The 17,033-nt window shown below is 37.5% G+C and overlaps 1 protein-coding gene across 1 annotated transcript in view; it reads left to right on the top strand.

Moving 5' to 3' along the window:
- Positions 1-17,033, top strand: part of LOC107186180 — a gene marked incomplete at its 5' end in the record, with an annotated part of 89,260 nt that overhangs the window by 71,328 nt on the left and 899 nt on the right. The window contains 7 exons of the mRNA XM_015574002.1: positions 5,068-5,163; positions 10,436-10,536; positions 10,632-10,763; positions 10,886-11,059; positions 12,662-14,572; positions 16,302-16,443; positions 16,900-17,022. Of these exons, the coding sequence (XP_015429488.1) occupies positions 5,068-5,163; positions 10,436-10,536; positions 10,632-10,763; positions 10,886-11,059; positions 12,662-14,572; positions 16,302-16,443; positions 16,900-17,022 (2,679 nt within the window). The remainder of the gene's footprint in view (positions 1-5,067; positions 5,164-10,435; positions 10,537-10,631; positions 10,764-10,885; positions 11,060-12,661; positions 14,573-16,301; positions 16,444-16,899; positions 17,023-17,033) is intronic.

Here is a 17,033-nt window from a genome sequence, read left to right as displayed (position 1 = left end):
TAAGATAGATTGTAGAGCGAGTAATAACTCAAATCATTTGCTCTTTTAACAATTCTTTCCTAGGGATGTGGCATGTTTGTAAAACGAGAAAATTCACAAAATGTTAAAAATTAATTAAAACATGAAGCATCAAAGTGAGTGCTTGCGTAGTGCGCGTATCGATCTGGTGAACACGATTCCCATTGAACGACTCATCTAAAATCAAAATCGTTGTAAATGAGTATTTTTTAACTCAAAATCTACAAAGTGGAACTCGTTCATTAAGATCGCATGACAATAAACAATTTTATTAAACATTTCCCACAGAATTATTTCAGGAAAAACGTTCAAAGTTGGTATTTGTTGTATAACGTCACGGGTTTTTATTAAAATTTTTCGACCGAATTCCAATTTTGCTTTTAGATGAGTCGTTCAATGAGAATCGTGTTCATCTCACCGACGCGCGCACTACGCGAGCACACACTTTAATGTCTTGTGTTTTAATTAATTTGTAATATTTTGTGAATTTTTTTGTTTTAAAATACATTTTACATCCTTGTGAAAGAACTATTCAAACAACAAATGATTTGAGTTATTACTTGCCCTATACTCCAACATAAAAGAAATCGTTCATTTTAGCTACCTAATACCTATGTACTCCCTTAACCCCTTCGCGTCCACGCGAAACGTCCAGTTGTTGGGCCAAAGTAGCCGAGGTAATTTTGCTTATGAATCCGTACTTGAAAGAATAAATAAATTAATTAATTCTATTACTCAATAAGTAATTCATTTATATAAAATGTTTAGAATACAGTAGTATATGTTGTTTTCTTTTAAATGTATTGCAATCATCCTCACTATCTGATTGATCTCTACCAACCATTTCGACATCTCTTTCGTACAACAAATTTTCACTCGTACTTGACTGACTTTATATGTATAATAGACTCAAGACTAGTGATGGGTAACCGAGCTTTTCGAACGTATACGAATAGTAGGGGAAAAGCTCGAAGCTCAGTCGAGCCGAGTAGCTCGTTCGAGTGAACGAGCTCGGATGACAAATTTATGTTCTCAGAGGAGACCCGAGGCTCTGGCACTCGAAGCTCGAATCCTCGGCGCGTAGAGATGTTATCTGGCCGCCGGCAACACACGGAATGAACCACCCATGAATAAAACTTTAAATTTACTCCTTCCTGTGTACTTTCTTAAAAATGTTATGAATATATGTAGGAGATTCTCTTGATGAAAATATATTTAATAACATAGAATTCGTATTAAGGGAAATATGGGACAGTTTTGCCTTTTCGATGAAGTAAAAATAACTGTTTCTTATATTTGCTTACAGATTCTTAATATTCTTGTAATATTGTAACTTGCAAACATTCATACTGCTTCATAGCAGCGGTTGTTACGTTCGAACAAAACTCCAATTTAGCCATTCACTTTTCCCGTATGTCTTGTCCGTTTGACTTCAATTGTGTACCTTTTTAATCTTTTCGACATCCTTGTACAATAAACGAAGGTTCCAACATTTGGTCGGCAGCCAGTTCCGCTCGCGCAGTACCACCGAGGCGAAGAACAATATCGCTATAAACTTGTACCATTGGGGGACTCCGACAACCCGCAACCTTGGCGCGGTCATAACACCCTTACATCTTTTTTGCAATATTAAAAAATAAGGTACAATATTGAAAGACGAAAACTATGAAAGGAAATGAACGTATACATTATTGTAGGAAATTGAATACGAAAAACGTAGTGCTGCCAGAATGTAATAACCGCTGCTATTAAATGTAGAGAATGTAGGATTACGAACTTTTCGCTCCAAAGAACGCATATACATATGTATATGCCCTCAAAAAGTGGACCGGTCGCGCATATTTTGTGCTAAGTGCGTCGGAGCGAAAGGGATAATACTTATCCATGTACAGTTGTACTATAAATATCACTTGCCTTAACCCTAATCCATACCTTGTGTCAATTTGACACAGTTTTCTCCTAAGAAATAACGTTATTCTTTAAAATAAAAAAGAATTTGCACATTTAACTATTTAGAACTTCATTATATTAATTTTTACCACTGGATCAATTTGACACCGAGAGGCATATTAAATTGGGAAAATGAGGGACGGATGAGGGTTAACGTTTTCCTTCGCCGTTGCTATTTCTTCACTCACTTAATCAGCCACCTAGTCGGAATATTACAACTGTGTCCGTATGTTGGCCGACAGCCGGTCTCACCGATGCGACGCGCCGAACAAGACCATAAAACCGTACCCTCCGAATAGGCTAAGAAAGTCAGAATGGTCAAATTTTGTATTTATTGGTTAAAATGATTGTATTAGGTTTATGTCTTAATGTTACATACCATTATATTGTTTTATGCATTTTACTGTACACTTGTTTCTATACTATATTTTGTCATAATTAATTTCTTCTCTTTGCTTCTTATGTTATCTTTGGACTATGTTTCAATCAAAATAATTGTATTATGTTTATATTTTAATGATCAATGTATTAATGCACTGCATTGCTTCATATTATGTTATATTATGTTATGTTTTATTCATACGTTATGTCGCGATACGAATTCTGTGTTATTAAATATGGTTCGATTTATGGTGCGATCGTTGCGTCCTCATACCTGCCACAGGGGCACAACGTTTTGTATGTGTGTTCCTTCGCGGGTTGCATGGCACGGGAGTAAGTATAAATATATATATCTATTACACTATCGTATTTAGTGCGCGTTTGGCTAATTCTATTCCTTTAATCTCGATCCACCTTCATTTAATCTAACATTTTCATCAAGAGAATCTCCTACATTTATTCATAACATTTTTAAGAAAGTACACTGAAAGGAGTAAAAGTTTAAATTTTTATTCATGGGTGATTCATTCCGTGTGTTACAATGTAACCCGAGGGCCCGAGGGTCGGTTGCCGGCGGCCAGATAACATCTCTACGCGCCGAGGCAACGAGCTTCGAGCTTCGAGTGCCAGAGCCTCGGGTCTCCCCTGAGAACATAAATCTGTCATCCGAGCTCGTTCGAGTAGCTCGAACAAGCTCGAAGTATCAGCTCGTTCGAAGAAGCTCGAACACCAAGGCTCGGTTACCCATCACTACTCAAGACCTTTCTTTTGCGATTGTTGGCTTCTAACGAATCTGCTTCGTCCTGAAACGACCGGCTCTAAATATGCATATACACTACCTTGTGAAGCGATAACACCGACGCGAACGAAGCGAATACGGCGAGCGTAAGATCATTCTTGAAACGCAAACACTTCATCGGTAGTATATTATACGATTTCTCCGAATGACATTCTCAAATTCGTTATAGAAAGGGCGTATAAAGAACACAGAAAAAAATTATTACACACAGACAAAAATTTATGATAGGATAAACGTCACAAATAGCTTAAAAATCCCGTCATAATCCAATATGGTTCTTAAACGTGATGACTGGTGAGATCCGTCATATGACACGAAGGGATTAAGTGATTCACACTATACATATAGGAGACCCGGACAAAACCGGAACATTAAAGATAAAATCTCATAACTTTCACATTATTAATGTAAAAAAAAAGTGCAATTAACTTTCATTAAAATAAACTCTTTATCAAATAATAATAGTACATATTCAATTTTTTTCATAGAAAAACCGTTCACGAGCCGACGACTGAACGTTGGGAGCCCACAAAAAGGTTACATTCCCGGGTGTCGGGGAGACAATACTAATGCAACGATAAAACCTTTTTATTCTTGATTCTTTATTAATGAAACTTTCATAAACAAATTGATGAGACTTTTCTGATTAAAATGATACCAAACACGACGCAATTTGGGTCATATTTACTTATGATTTATCAGAATCTATAATGAATTAATATGAACTATTAACAGTTTCTATATGAGTTGTGAAGGATTTTATTATAACACATCAGGTTCGTCACAATGCGACATACATACTCACCCGTGCTGCGAACGGACAACACGCGAAACAAAAGAAAAAAGGATATACCAACTAAACAAAAGAATTCCGCTCGTACATAACCGCGTCGCTCAAAATATCCTTGCCATACCAACATGAGTTCTAATTTGTTTATGATAGTACTAGTTTGCACAACGAGACGTTGTTCCTCGCTCGTTTATCGCTCGCTAATACTCTATCTCACTTACTCTTAATGCGTCTCGTTATCTATTCTCCTCGAATGGTAAGCTAAGCAGAACCAGCTATAAAAGGGCTATTCTCTGACTAGAAACGATTCTTCGTTTCAACATTCGGGATAAATTTTTCCGAAAGTCGAGATATTTTTAAGCAATCCTCTAGAGTAGGACCCCGTATAACGCGGTACTTCTACAACGTGAACGAAAAAGTGCGCTACTGTCTCCATATAACGCGATTAAAAAATTACTGAAAATGACTCATTTATAATGTGGAAACGTACATATATGCATTCATTGAATTGACTCGACAATCAGTTTTGCATTAACTCTTGTGCGACAAGGAGGGCTTGTTTAAAGTATTTCTTTGTCGGTGGAATTATAGATAATGTCGATGGAACGTAATTTTAAGCAATTCTAACAGTGATTAGATTTTAGTTTTACATGCCTTTTTTACTTTAAGTTATTCTGTACATATAATGAAAAAAAACTTTACGTTTTTATTGTTCTAACATGAAATAACATGCATATTGTTTTCTGTTATATTAAAAAAAACTGTATTATATAGTTTTAACTTTTTAGGGTCTGGGTTCCATATAACACGAAATTTGTAATAACGTGGAACGTATCCTCCGCACTATAAGGGGTCCTGTATTTTTACAGATGCTGATTTAAATTCGCAATTTTCACATTCATACAGTCTGATTTTATTTACAAAATATTTCAGCTGTTTCGATGAATACATTTCTCTTTGGGTAACTGAATTTAATAACAGAATATTTTTCAAATAACTGAGTTGAAGATAACTACACTTGACTTGGTCTTTTAAACTTAAACGAATGGACAGTATACTCCATAGTTCTTCGATTAAAAAAGTTTGCCCATTAAGTTAAAACCTTCTTAACGTTTAAATTTGATTTCAGGACGTTCATTGCCAGTATTATGCGTCCATCTTTTTCATTGGTACGGATTGCTGCAACATTTCAACTTGGACGTGGTAACGGTGTGGAAATTGTTCGGTAAGTGCAGTTACCCATCAGCACCGGCAGTTTTAGGAAATTTTGAGAGAATATATACGATTGAAATCGAAATGAGAACATATGTAAATGAAATCGTGGAGAAACGCGCTGTATACAGTTATTAATTCGTAGCAAAACGTTATAATCTTATTTGAATTTGTAAGAGCATATTTGTACATTAGATTGACTATATTCGTATTTAATTGGGGGCAGGAAAATTAATTTTTCAGAACCTAATCAACTCGATACTCTATAGTGAATTAATCTGTACTGGATAAACCATGGTACTTCACCATTTTTGTAACGTATATGTTTTCGCCCAGTACACTCAGTATGTTTTAGGAAAGTATCGCATTAACAATTAATTACACTTAAATTTTAAAGTATAACATTAAAATTATTTAAACAGATATATAGATAGATAGATAGATAGCTATAAAGTATATTCTATATTTCAGCCTCACAGCCAAAAAATTTGGATTTGCTTTACAACTTATCATAACCTTACAATACTAACCTAATCAAGCATTCTTCTCATTCACTTTTTCCTTCCATTCCCTTTCTATCTTAAATTCTAATCTATTTCTTACTATTTATTTCTTATCACCCTATTACATAAGTTTCTATTTCCTCCCTCCTTTTGTTTCAAATTCCTGAGCCATTTCTTTATTCTTCCATTCACCACGTCTTCTATTCTACCTCCTCTTTTTATATTCGCATACATTATTTAAGTATTATATGTATACATAGTAGATATAAATTTTTGGTTGCCCCCAACTGAACTTGCACCTATTATAGAATCGGTCTTATTATATAAAAATTCATTATATTGCCCCCAACTGAATACGAATACAGTGAACATTATACAGGGTATTTGACTACTAGTGGGAAAAAATTGAAAGGGTGATTCTTTCAGGCAAAATAAGACGAAAATCAAGAATAACGAAATTGCGACAAATGCTTCGTTTATTAGTTATAAGCGTGTAAAAATTGACCCAAATGATGGCAATCCGCACGCACGCAGTGTCAGCGGACCACGGTTCGTAAGAGGCGTACAGTCACTTTAAAGACTCAACGACGTACAGGAAAAGTAGGTAGAACAGCTGTCTACTACCCCGTAGAAGATGTCGATAACTTGTGACCGCGGTATTTGAGTCGAATCCACTTGTATCGCATTAACTCTGATTACTCGATAAAATTCACAAGAAATGTAAATATCTTCTTACGAATATTATCGAGTAGAGAGGGTTAATGCCGCCTCTAGTTGTCACGTACAACAACTTTACTGTCCACGAGTGTCCATGAAATTAATCCGCACATGCATGTACACCATAAAAGTCCGCAAAAAATGTTCACACACTGCGTGATTAATTAAACCCGCGTGCGGTTTCTCCGTTGCGTTGAACACTCTACACGTTAAACAGAACTAACACTCAAAATAATTAATTCATAACTATTTAACACTAATTTTTAACCTGCAATAATGAATAAAACCTACAATATTTAATAAAACCTACAATAATTAATAAAATCTACAATAATTAATTTGCACTATTTATAACAATGACGTACGCGACACTATTAAATAATCACTACGGAATCGCTAAATAAACTAAAACTTAGTTTTTCGAACATGAACTCGATTTGCTCGAAGAATGCAAAGGGGGCTCCGTTCGGAAAGGACAACTGATATTGTTGAACTGATCCTTCCTCGTTAGGAACGATGTGGCGTAATAGGTCGATCCCCACTCTTTCATGGTGAATACTTTTTGGGAAGGAAAAGCCTGCATGGGAATGTGGAGATCCCGTTTCTCTTTCCACATTCTTAAAGCAACATCTGTATTTTTTTTCATGCACCACTCGGGCCTACTTGGCCACGATGCCGAGGGTGTGCGATTCTGGACATTATAACTTACTGTATGTTTTATGTGCATTGCATATTTTATTACCACTTCGATCTTACTACAAGTGTTTGAGGTTCTTGTGTCCGCAAAAAAATAATATGCAATTAACATGGATCATAGAAAACGTATAATAATATTAGAATGAAACTTAGATGAAATTTGCTGCACGTGCACTACGATGCATGAAGAAACTACATAAAATAAAATAAAGGAAATTGTTAAACACGTACATTCTGTGTAATATGAACCATTTCTAACATGGAGTTGGAATTCGAGGTTGAAAGTTCTTTTTACAAGTTAATGTCACGAGGGACGGCCGAAAACACAATGAGCAAGATCTTCGTCGATGGCAGCAACACGTTGCAGGCAATCCGCGGGTGGTCGCACTGCAGAAGACAAGAGACAGTTTTATAATGTCCAGATCCAGACTCGTACACCCTTGGCATCGTGGCCAAGTGGCCCCGAATGGTGTATGAGACCAAAATACAGATGTTGCTCTAAGAATATACGAAAAGAAACGCGACCTCCAAGACACTTTCCCATGCAGCTCTTCCTTCCCAAAAAGTATTGACCATGAAAAAGTGGGGATCGACCAATTACGCCACATCGATCCTAACGAGGGAGGATCAGTTCAACAATATCAGTTGTCCTTTCCGAACGGTGCCCTTTGCATTCTGCGAGCAAATAGAGTTCATGTTCGGAAAACTAAGTCTTAGTTTATTTAGCGAGAACGTAGTAACTATTTAGTAGTGTAGTGTACGTCGTTGTTATAAATAGTGCAAATTAATTATTGTATGTTTTAGTCATTCTTGTAGGTTTTATTAAATATTGTAGATTTTATTAATTATTGCAGGTTTTATTAAATATTGTAGGTTTTATTAATTATTGCTGGTTTCATTAAATATTGTAGGTTTTATTCATTATTGCAGGTTACAAATTAGTGTAAATAGTTCTAAATTAATTATTTTGAGTGTTCGTTTTGTGTAACCTGTAGAGTGTTCAACGCAACGGAGGAACCGCTCGCGGGTCACATAATCGCGCAATCTGTGAACATTTTTCGCGGACGGGAAAATCGCTTAGTGTGTGTGGACACTTTTCGCGGACTTCTGTGGTGTACGTGCATGTGCGGATTAATTTCATGGATACTCGTGGACAGTAAAGTTGTTGTACGTGTCAACTAGAGGGGGCATTAACCCTCTCTAGTCGATAATATTCATAAGAAGATATTTACATTTCTTGCGAATTTTATCGAGTAATCGATGTTCGAGTTTTATCGAATTTTATCGAGTATCGAGTAAGAGAGTTAATGCGATACAGGTGGATTCGACTCAAATACCGCGGGCACAAGTTATTGACATCTTCTACGGGGTAAGTAAACAGCTGTTCTACCGACTTTTCCTGTACGTCGTTGAGTCTTTAAAGTGACTGTACGCCCCTGATGAGCCGTGATCCGCTGACACTCCGTGCGCGCGAATTGCCATGATTTGGGACAATTTTTAAACGCTTATAATTAACAAACGAAGCATTTTTAGCAATTTCGTTATTCTTGATTTTCATCTTATTTTGCCTCAAAGAATCACGCCTTAAATTTTTTCCCACTAGTTGTCGAACACCCTGTATGTATACAGCGTTTTTAATTCACGGAAATATAGTTAACCCTGCATAATACGGACACCATTCGTAATTGGGTTATTTACCCTAAATGTCAGTCTTTCGTTAATTCAGAAACTGGATCGAGAAACATATCATTTTTTTAATAATGTCTCAAATATGTGGGTAACGAAATTACTCATAAAGTTTGTTTACAATATTTGAAGTCTATTCGGCGTATTCGAATCGGCCTCATATTAAAATACGTGACAACAGCATATGGCAACGTTTGCTCAGCGCGTTCGCGGAATCAAACGAATATTTTCGTCTGTATTTTTGTATCCGTTCGGTATCAACCACGTTTCCTAATGCTCTCGCGAAAACGAAATCTACAATGTTCTGGTAATAATTGCTACTTTCTTGCGGCACGAAATTTTTACGTCATCATCACATTAAAATACAGGTCGGAAGCTATTCGTCGTCATTAAATATTCAAAAGAGGCGAGCCCCGCAAGAGAAACAGCCCCTTACTGCTGTGTATTCGTATTTATAGTCCGTGCGACGGTTATTATTTATTTATTCTGTATAAGATTTCCATACAAACAGAATTTATGCAGCCCCGCGTATAAGAGCGAACGTGAATATTTAAAATATGCCGTTCAATGAAGTGAAAGAAACTCCGTATAGTGACATGCATGTAATATACTGCAGCACGTTAATTGCATTGTTCAACAAATCCGATAAACATGATTGTCTGTGTCAATTAAAGATCGCTTAACACGATGCTGGTTTAGTTTTTCCCCAACACGTCGTAATGTCTAGCGTTTTGGATATAAGTTGTTCACCGATCACAATTTCTCTGACTTTATTTCTATCTTATTTAACAAATAATAATAAAAGTAATAATGAATTTAAGTAAACTATAAATTTAGGATGCAAATAATTTCAAAAGTACGAACTGTAATTGTTTTTACAGCTCCATATTTATAATTAAATTAAACAAAAACTCTCACGTATAGGATCAAAAGTAACTATTGTATTCAGCAATTCAAAATCAGGCAAATTAAACCAGTTTTACTCCGTCATTTTAGAATTTTCAAAATTTTGTTCAACAGTGTTATCAGAGTTTCGAGTAACCGGAGAAACGATTATGCGAGAGTTAATCCTATACAGACTTATGTCATATTTAATTTTAACATCATACTTCTCACTTCAAAGTCTTACTTCAAAAATTCTGAATGAAATAAATTAAATGATTAATTTTTTGCTCCTTATTAAGAATCATTATTAGCAATATGTTTAAAGCAATGTAAAATGCAAGGAAGCTTATTATAAAATATATAAATAAAGAAGATAATAGACATCGCAAATATTTTCAATGAAAACGGAACAAGTAAATTCATAAAAACATGGAATAATATTATTAGCAGGAATTTTGCAATAGACTGTGGTCTAATTAGCCATTAAAGCTAACGTGAATAGTAAAAGAAAAATCATTTGCTATACGGTGTTTATATGATCTCGCAACCGTAGTATATCTTCCTGCACATGATTGGCCACTAGTTTAGTTTATTACCAATAGATATTAGCACTTTCTTCACGAGGTACTACAAATGACCATATTACGTGCTAGACAATATTAGATGCAGTCACTCTACTTGTGCTTTTTAAAACTTTCAGAATCCCCTGTGTACTTAAGATTTCTCTTAAAGTTTCCTATATTTAAAAAAACTACATAAAACGGCTGCTTAATGGAATTTGTACTTATTCGATGTTAGCCTTCATCGAGGAAGGCTATCACAGTACAAATCCTTACCACAACAGTACACACGCGACAGATGTGACCCAGGCGATGCACTGTTTCCTCCAAGAGAAAAAAGTGAGTACCAATTTTCGGCCGTTAACGTATACCATGGTCGGGTAAAGGTTTGGCGAATCGAATGAACAGCGTCTGTATTCGTTGTAAATTTGCAGATTAGGATGCACTTAACCAACTTGGAAATAATGGCTTCCCTGATAGCCGCGGTGACACACGATCTGGATCATCCAGGCGTCAATCAACCGTTTCTCGTCGCGACCAGCAATCACCTGGCTGCTCTCTACCAAGTGAGTCTGACACCACTTTCCGAAACGTTTAATAAAATTTCGCCAGAAACTGGATATTCATTGCATTTACATACTTCGTATTACACAACTGTATACATGTACTTACTCGTTGCTGATTGCAGAATACTTCGGTCCTTGAGAATCATCATTGGAGGTCAGCAATAGGATGTCTCTTGGAAAGCGGTGTTTCTGATCAATTGCCCGCTAATGTCAGGCCAGAACTTCAACGGCACATTAGCTCGTTGATTTTGGCAACAGATATTACACGGCAGCAAGAGTTTCTCGTTCGATTCAAAGTAAGCGCTCTCGAAAAGCTAGCTTTTCCAAATATAATTTGATGAAGAGTCCGATACTAAGACGATTCATAAATATTGATTCATAAATATCACGTGGATCAGTCTATTTTGTTTGTTTACATTTTAGAGGCATTTGCAACACAGAAAAAACAAGTACCATACATAAAGTAGTGTTCAAAGGCTCCTCGACACTGAACATTAAATATTTCATAAAGTAATGGCCATATGCGGCTGAAACACATATCATTGGCTTCAAAATTCCAACCTCTATCACTGTGCTAAACCTCATTAAAAAGTCAGCGTTACACCTGGGGACCTCTTCTTGTCAATGTCCACTCATCGAGGATTTACTGTAGTGGTACATAATTATGTCGCGAGATCTCGGTTTATCAATTTGGGGATTTTGGAACAGTCCGACAATCATCGACAGCATGCGGAGTGTATCAATACTTATGAATCAGTCTATATAGTATTTTAAGTATTTTATTACAATGATCAATGGGAACCAGTCCAAAATAGAAAATACACTTCATGAACTTTCATCAATTAAATATCTGCTATGATATGCATAGTAGATAAGGTTAATTTTTGTCTATTACAAAATAATTATTCTCTTATGATACGCATCCATATTCGATTCGGCGTCATTGGGCGTCATGTGCTATCTGGGACCGTTTCTCTAAACTATAAAAGCCTCACAAGGGAACCCCGGTGACTGATACACGCCGATTTTGATGCAACAGTGTACAAATATTCATTAGACCTATCTAAGAATTTAGCCGTAATTCGTTCGTGCTCGTTTTTTACTTTAGGGGTGAAATCAACCTTTTTATCCGAGCCGACCTTTCTATGTATGCTTATAAATCTCAAACCACAAAAGATATCACAAAATTGTTTATAAAAGTTATACAGTTTCTTGAGGCCAATAAATCAATACGAAAAATTTGTTGACAAAAATAATTTTGTTACAAAAATTATATTCCTCCTTCTTTTTTTGACAAACTTTTCGCACGGATTTGTAGGCCTTAAGAAACGGTATAACTTTAATTTTAACAGTTTGTCTTATATCTTTTGTGGTTTCCGATTTATAAGCACTTACATAAAATGGCTAGCTCGGATAAAAGAGGTAATTTCACCCTTAAAATAAAAGACAGGCACGAACAGCACCAGATCAAGCGGGTCTAGGGCCGGGGGGGGGGGAGGTTGTAGCCTCGAACCGCACGTTCTAGGGAACCCCGTTATGAATCTTCCCTTTCGTTATAAGTAAGTGTTATTTAACTTTATTTAAAATAACTTTAAATTTTTGAAGATTGATGTATTTTGTTATGCTGTATTACAAACTCCCCCACCCCGTCTCACACGCTTTTCAACCAAGGGGGGACCCGAAAATCTGATAGCCTTGGGCCACAAAAAGTCTTAATCGGGGGCATGGGAACAAACGAATTACGGCTAAATTCGTAGGTAGTTCTAATGAACATATGTAAAAAGTTGCATAAAAATCAGCGTATATGTTACCAGGGTTCCCTTGTCAGTAAGTATACAACTCACGTACCTATTTCTCGAGCACCCCTTACCACTACTCACATTTTTTCTCCTTTTCAGCATTACTTGGACGAGAATCGGTTGGAAATGAAACGAGCAGAGGACCGGCATTTCATCCTTCAAATAGCTTTGAAATGCGCTGATATATCAAACCCGTGCAGACCTTGGGACATCTCGAGGAAGTGGTCGTATAAAGTATGCGAGGAATTCTTTCGACAAGGCGATTATGAACGTCGACTAAACCTTCCGGTGACGCCGTTATGCGATCGACATACCACTAGCATACCAAAGATACAGATTGGATTCATAAAATTCGTCGTGACACCTCTTTATGAGGAATGGCATCGTTTCCTCGGGGACGGACTTAGCGTGTCGCTGATGGAACATTTACGCGGTAATCAGAAGAAATGGGAGACGTTGGTACTCCAGGAGACAACAGAAGAAACGGAAACGGAGATCTCGGAGCTAGACGAAGCGGAGGACGCGGTCAGCTCCACCGAGGACCCGGCCGCAGACGAGGATACAGGAAGTATCGATTTGCTCATACCGGCTGCATACGTTCAATCCTCTCGTATGCAAAGCTTACCGGCACGGGTCGGCCTCGAACGGGTCGGTAGGCGTCATTCCGTGCCGCTGAGCATTTCGAAAACGTTAACGCTTCTTCCGCGTAGCACAGTGAGACGCGAGAGTCTGCCGAGCGAACACAGCAAAGGGAAAAGTCTGTCGCCAAGATTCGACGATCATAGTTTCCTGGAGCCGAGTTCGTTTTCTTTACTCTCGTCCAAGAGCAGCATACACGAACTATCTCCGAACACAAACGCAACGGAACGACCGGTCAGCGCTGAAAGTCTTCTGCCGGAAACAAGTATAGCCAGCATTACCAACAGCACCGAAGCGTCCAGGTTAAGCTCGGTTCTGCAACCAGACAATCAAAACCCGGGCACGCAGTCGAAACAGTTGACGAGACAACAGACTTTTCCGCCTCTGCAACCGTACGTTCGAATGAGATACTTGTCCACGACCGCGGAAATGTCGCAGTGTTACTCGCAAATCTTAATGGAGGCTGACAGTTCCAGCTCGTCTTCGTGCTCGACGAAAGAAAAACCTTGCTTGGGTGGTCATTGCGGTACTCCGCCGATCAGCGAGGTGGACACGTTACAAGTGAAGCGTAATATTGAAAAGGTGTCAAGAGAATCGGTTTCCGCGGACATCGTTGGTAAAAGACGTAGTTCCGCGATTGCGGATACAATTAGACCAAAAACTGACGTCACCTCGACTGCCGATCATCCTCGACGTCATTCGGTACAAGCGATTCGTATCGACGACACGAACCTCAAGAAGAATCGTCATAAACGACCTGCGTCTGCTCAAGGAACGGATTCTACTCAAGTTTTCTACACATCGTTAACCGGTTGCGGTTGCGGCGACAAAGACACACGTGACATCGAGACGGAATGTAAATCGGAATGTGTATCGACATCGAAGGTGAAACACGATAGTGAGAAAGTAACATGCGAAGATCAACGGACTACAACGCCGTCGAGTAAATCCGATCAGTGTAGTTCGATGCATGTTACGAAAGCGAAGTGCGTCGAATCCGAATTACGAAGATACTCAACCCCTGTGCCAGAAATTAAGACAATAATGACCGATGCCAGTGGTAGACGATTTACCGCGATACCAGTGTCTTCGGAACTCAGCACTCACAAAGTGTTCTTCATTGGCAGCCCGCCGGATTCACCGCCTCTCATCCAAAGCATATCGTCATCAAGCGACAGTGGTAGTGAACCGCGAAAAAGTATTGGTGATAACGAGATCGTTTCTACGGGTAGCAAACGGGACTCGGATTCCGTGAAGGAGAAGAGCTCGAAGGTGGCCAAATTAAACCTCGACGTGCAAATGAAAGAAAACGTTGATCCACGTGCAGTTGAGGATCCGAAGGGGATCACGCCATCTCGAAAGGGAAGCCAGGTACTGCTTTTATATGACGATACATATTATACCGGGTGGGGCAATAACTATTACCGCCTCAGATATCTTCAAAACTATAAAATTCACAGAAATATTGATTTAACCAACATTGCACAGAACGAAGAGAGCCATCCGATAACGCTAATAGTTTTTTGCAGGTGGAGGTACTTTGGATATTTCAAGGTCACCTCAATTTTTTTAAATGGATCGGTATGTTTTTGTTTCCGTAGAATGATAGAGGAGCTTAAAACGAGTTCAACGACCTATTACATAAGACCATAGTAGGTCTTCGAAATGATGATCATCACTATCAATGCAACACTGGATTCTTCTTATGACTGATTGAAGTACAAGTCTTATAACGTCAGAATATACTGACGCACAGGTTGCAATAATTTATTGTTGCATTTTTGAGGTGTAGATGGTACATCTTTGTACACTTTATCTTTCAATATTCCCCACAGAAAGAAATCTAGAGGTGTCAAGTCTGGTGAACGAACTGAGCATCCATCATGTTGATACCACATGGTTTCTTGTGTAACTAGAGGCAATTCTTCTAGCAAAGGACTCAATGTATCCTTAGTAAAATTAGCGTAGATGTTTCCATTCAAATTTCCATTGATAATACGAGGACCAATAATTTGATTACCTGTGATATCGCACCATACGTTCACAGACCATTGTCTCTGGTGTTCAACCTGCCGCAGCCAATGTGGATTTTCCGCTGCCCATAAATGCATATCATGCAAATTAACATTCCTGTGACTTATGAATGTTGCCTCATCAGTAAATAAGACGGTATTAAGAAATAATTCATTATTTTGGATCTAATGTTTAGCCTATCGACGAAAATCAACCCGATTCATGAAGTCGTTCCCCTGCAATTGTTGACGAAGACTAATATGGTACGGATAAAATTTATGACTGATTTTGAAATTTTTGACAGATTCGCGAACTAATATGAGGATTTGTAGCCACACTTGCGAGCATACCGATTTCATTTTCTTCGTTCGTTACTCGCTTTCGACGTTCACTTTTACGAACACTTGAACTATCGGTTTGCCGAAGTTTATCACACACATTTTTAAATGTTCGTTGCCCATGTTTTTTGTCTTTATAGAATTTTGTTGGCATTCGCCATAAAGAAGAAGCATATCAACTTGCTCTTCAAACGGATAGATTGTGCCCGGTTGACCGATACGATACTACTCTTATCATGTTTATCTTATTCTGCAAACTTATTAAAGTGTCCTTCAAACAGTTTTTATTTTCAGTGAAGTAAACCGTAAGCATTATCGCTTTTCTCTACTTTCTATGACCTTCAAGTAATAGGTCGTTAAACTCGTTTTAAGCTCCTCTATCATTATACGGAAACAAAAGCATACCGAGCCATTTAAAAAGATAGAGGTGATCTTGACATATCCAAAGTACCTCCACCTGCAAAAAAACTATTAGCACCATCGGATGGCTCTCATTGTACAGTGCAATTATGAATCAACAAATATTTCTGTGAACCTTATAGTTTCGAAGATATCTAACGTGGTAATAGTTATTGCCCACCCCGTAACCGTATATTGTAAATATAATACATATATATAGTTACATATGCAGGTTGTTTTGACTGCTTCTATGTATTTTCACAATAATATCTATTAAGACCTGGACCATCCTGTTCAAGATGGAGAGGAATTACTTTAATATCTGTAAACTCTATTTCATATTATATTAGTCATGGGCCAGACGGCGAGGATCTGCCCCAGTTGGTCTCTTATCAAGATTGGATGACATTACTGTACCACCTATAACATCTACTAGAGTTGATCACACTTCCAGACGTGGATCTGTACCAACTGACATTACTAGGCATCAAGGTAGAATATCAAAATACATGTACATTACATATCTAGTTGATCCAGGAAACATGCAATTACAACTGAAAAGTGATAGTTTAACTCAGATTATGAATCTTTCTTAGGGAAAAGTGCCTTACTTTATAAAATATATATTGGTCTTCGTACACTCCAAAATACCAATAAAAGTCAATACAAATACTGGAAATAACTAACATATTAGACCTGTAAGTTATATAATACATGTGAAATATAATATAGTCAATGTATCTAACTGATGTCTAGCATGTGAGTCATTTCCAACAATTTCATTCACTAACCAGTACACATTGTATTGTACAAACTTTTTACTTTATTCCTTTATACATGATTATCGCTAATAATGAGACGTTCATTCTAATTTCAAATATACTTAAATTTCACAACAATAATACTTGGGCATAATCAGTAACTATATGACGTCCGTTGTATCTCTAGGTGGAGGTTTTAATCGATTAGCCTTAGGAGTTAGAGAAGGTAATGTTGCAACACCTAGGAGAGCTAGTCTTCCGCAAGAAACTGCTCTTGGAAACCTTATTGGCAATATTTTATCTTTAACCAGTATGTATACA

This window comes from Dufourea novaeangliae, unplaced genomic scaffold, assembly GCF_001272555.1.
Source record: "Dufourea novaeangliae isolate 0120121106 unplaced genomic scaffold, ASM127255v1 scaffold79, whole genome shotgun sequence".
Classification (NCBI taxonomy): Eukaryota; Metazoa; Arthropoda; class Insecta; order Hymenoptera; family Halictidae; genus Dufourea; species Dufourea novaeangliae.
This window is presented reverse-complemented; position numbering and strand designations above follow the sequence as displayed.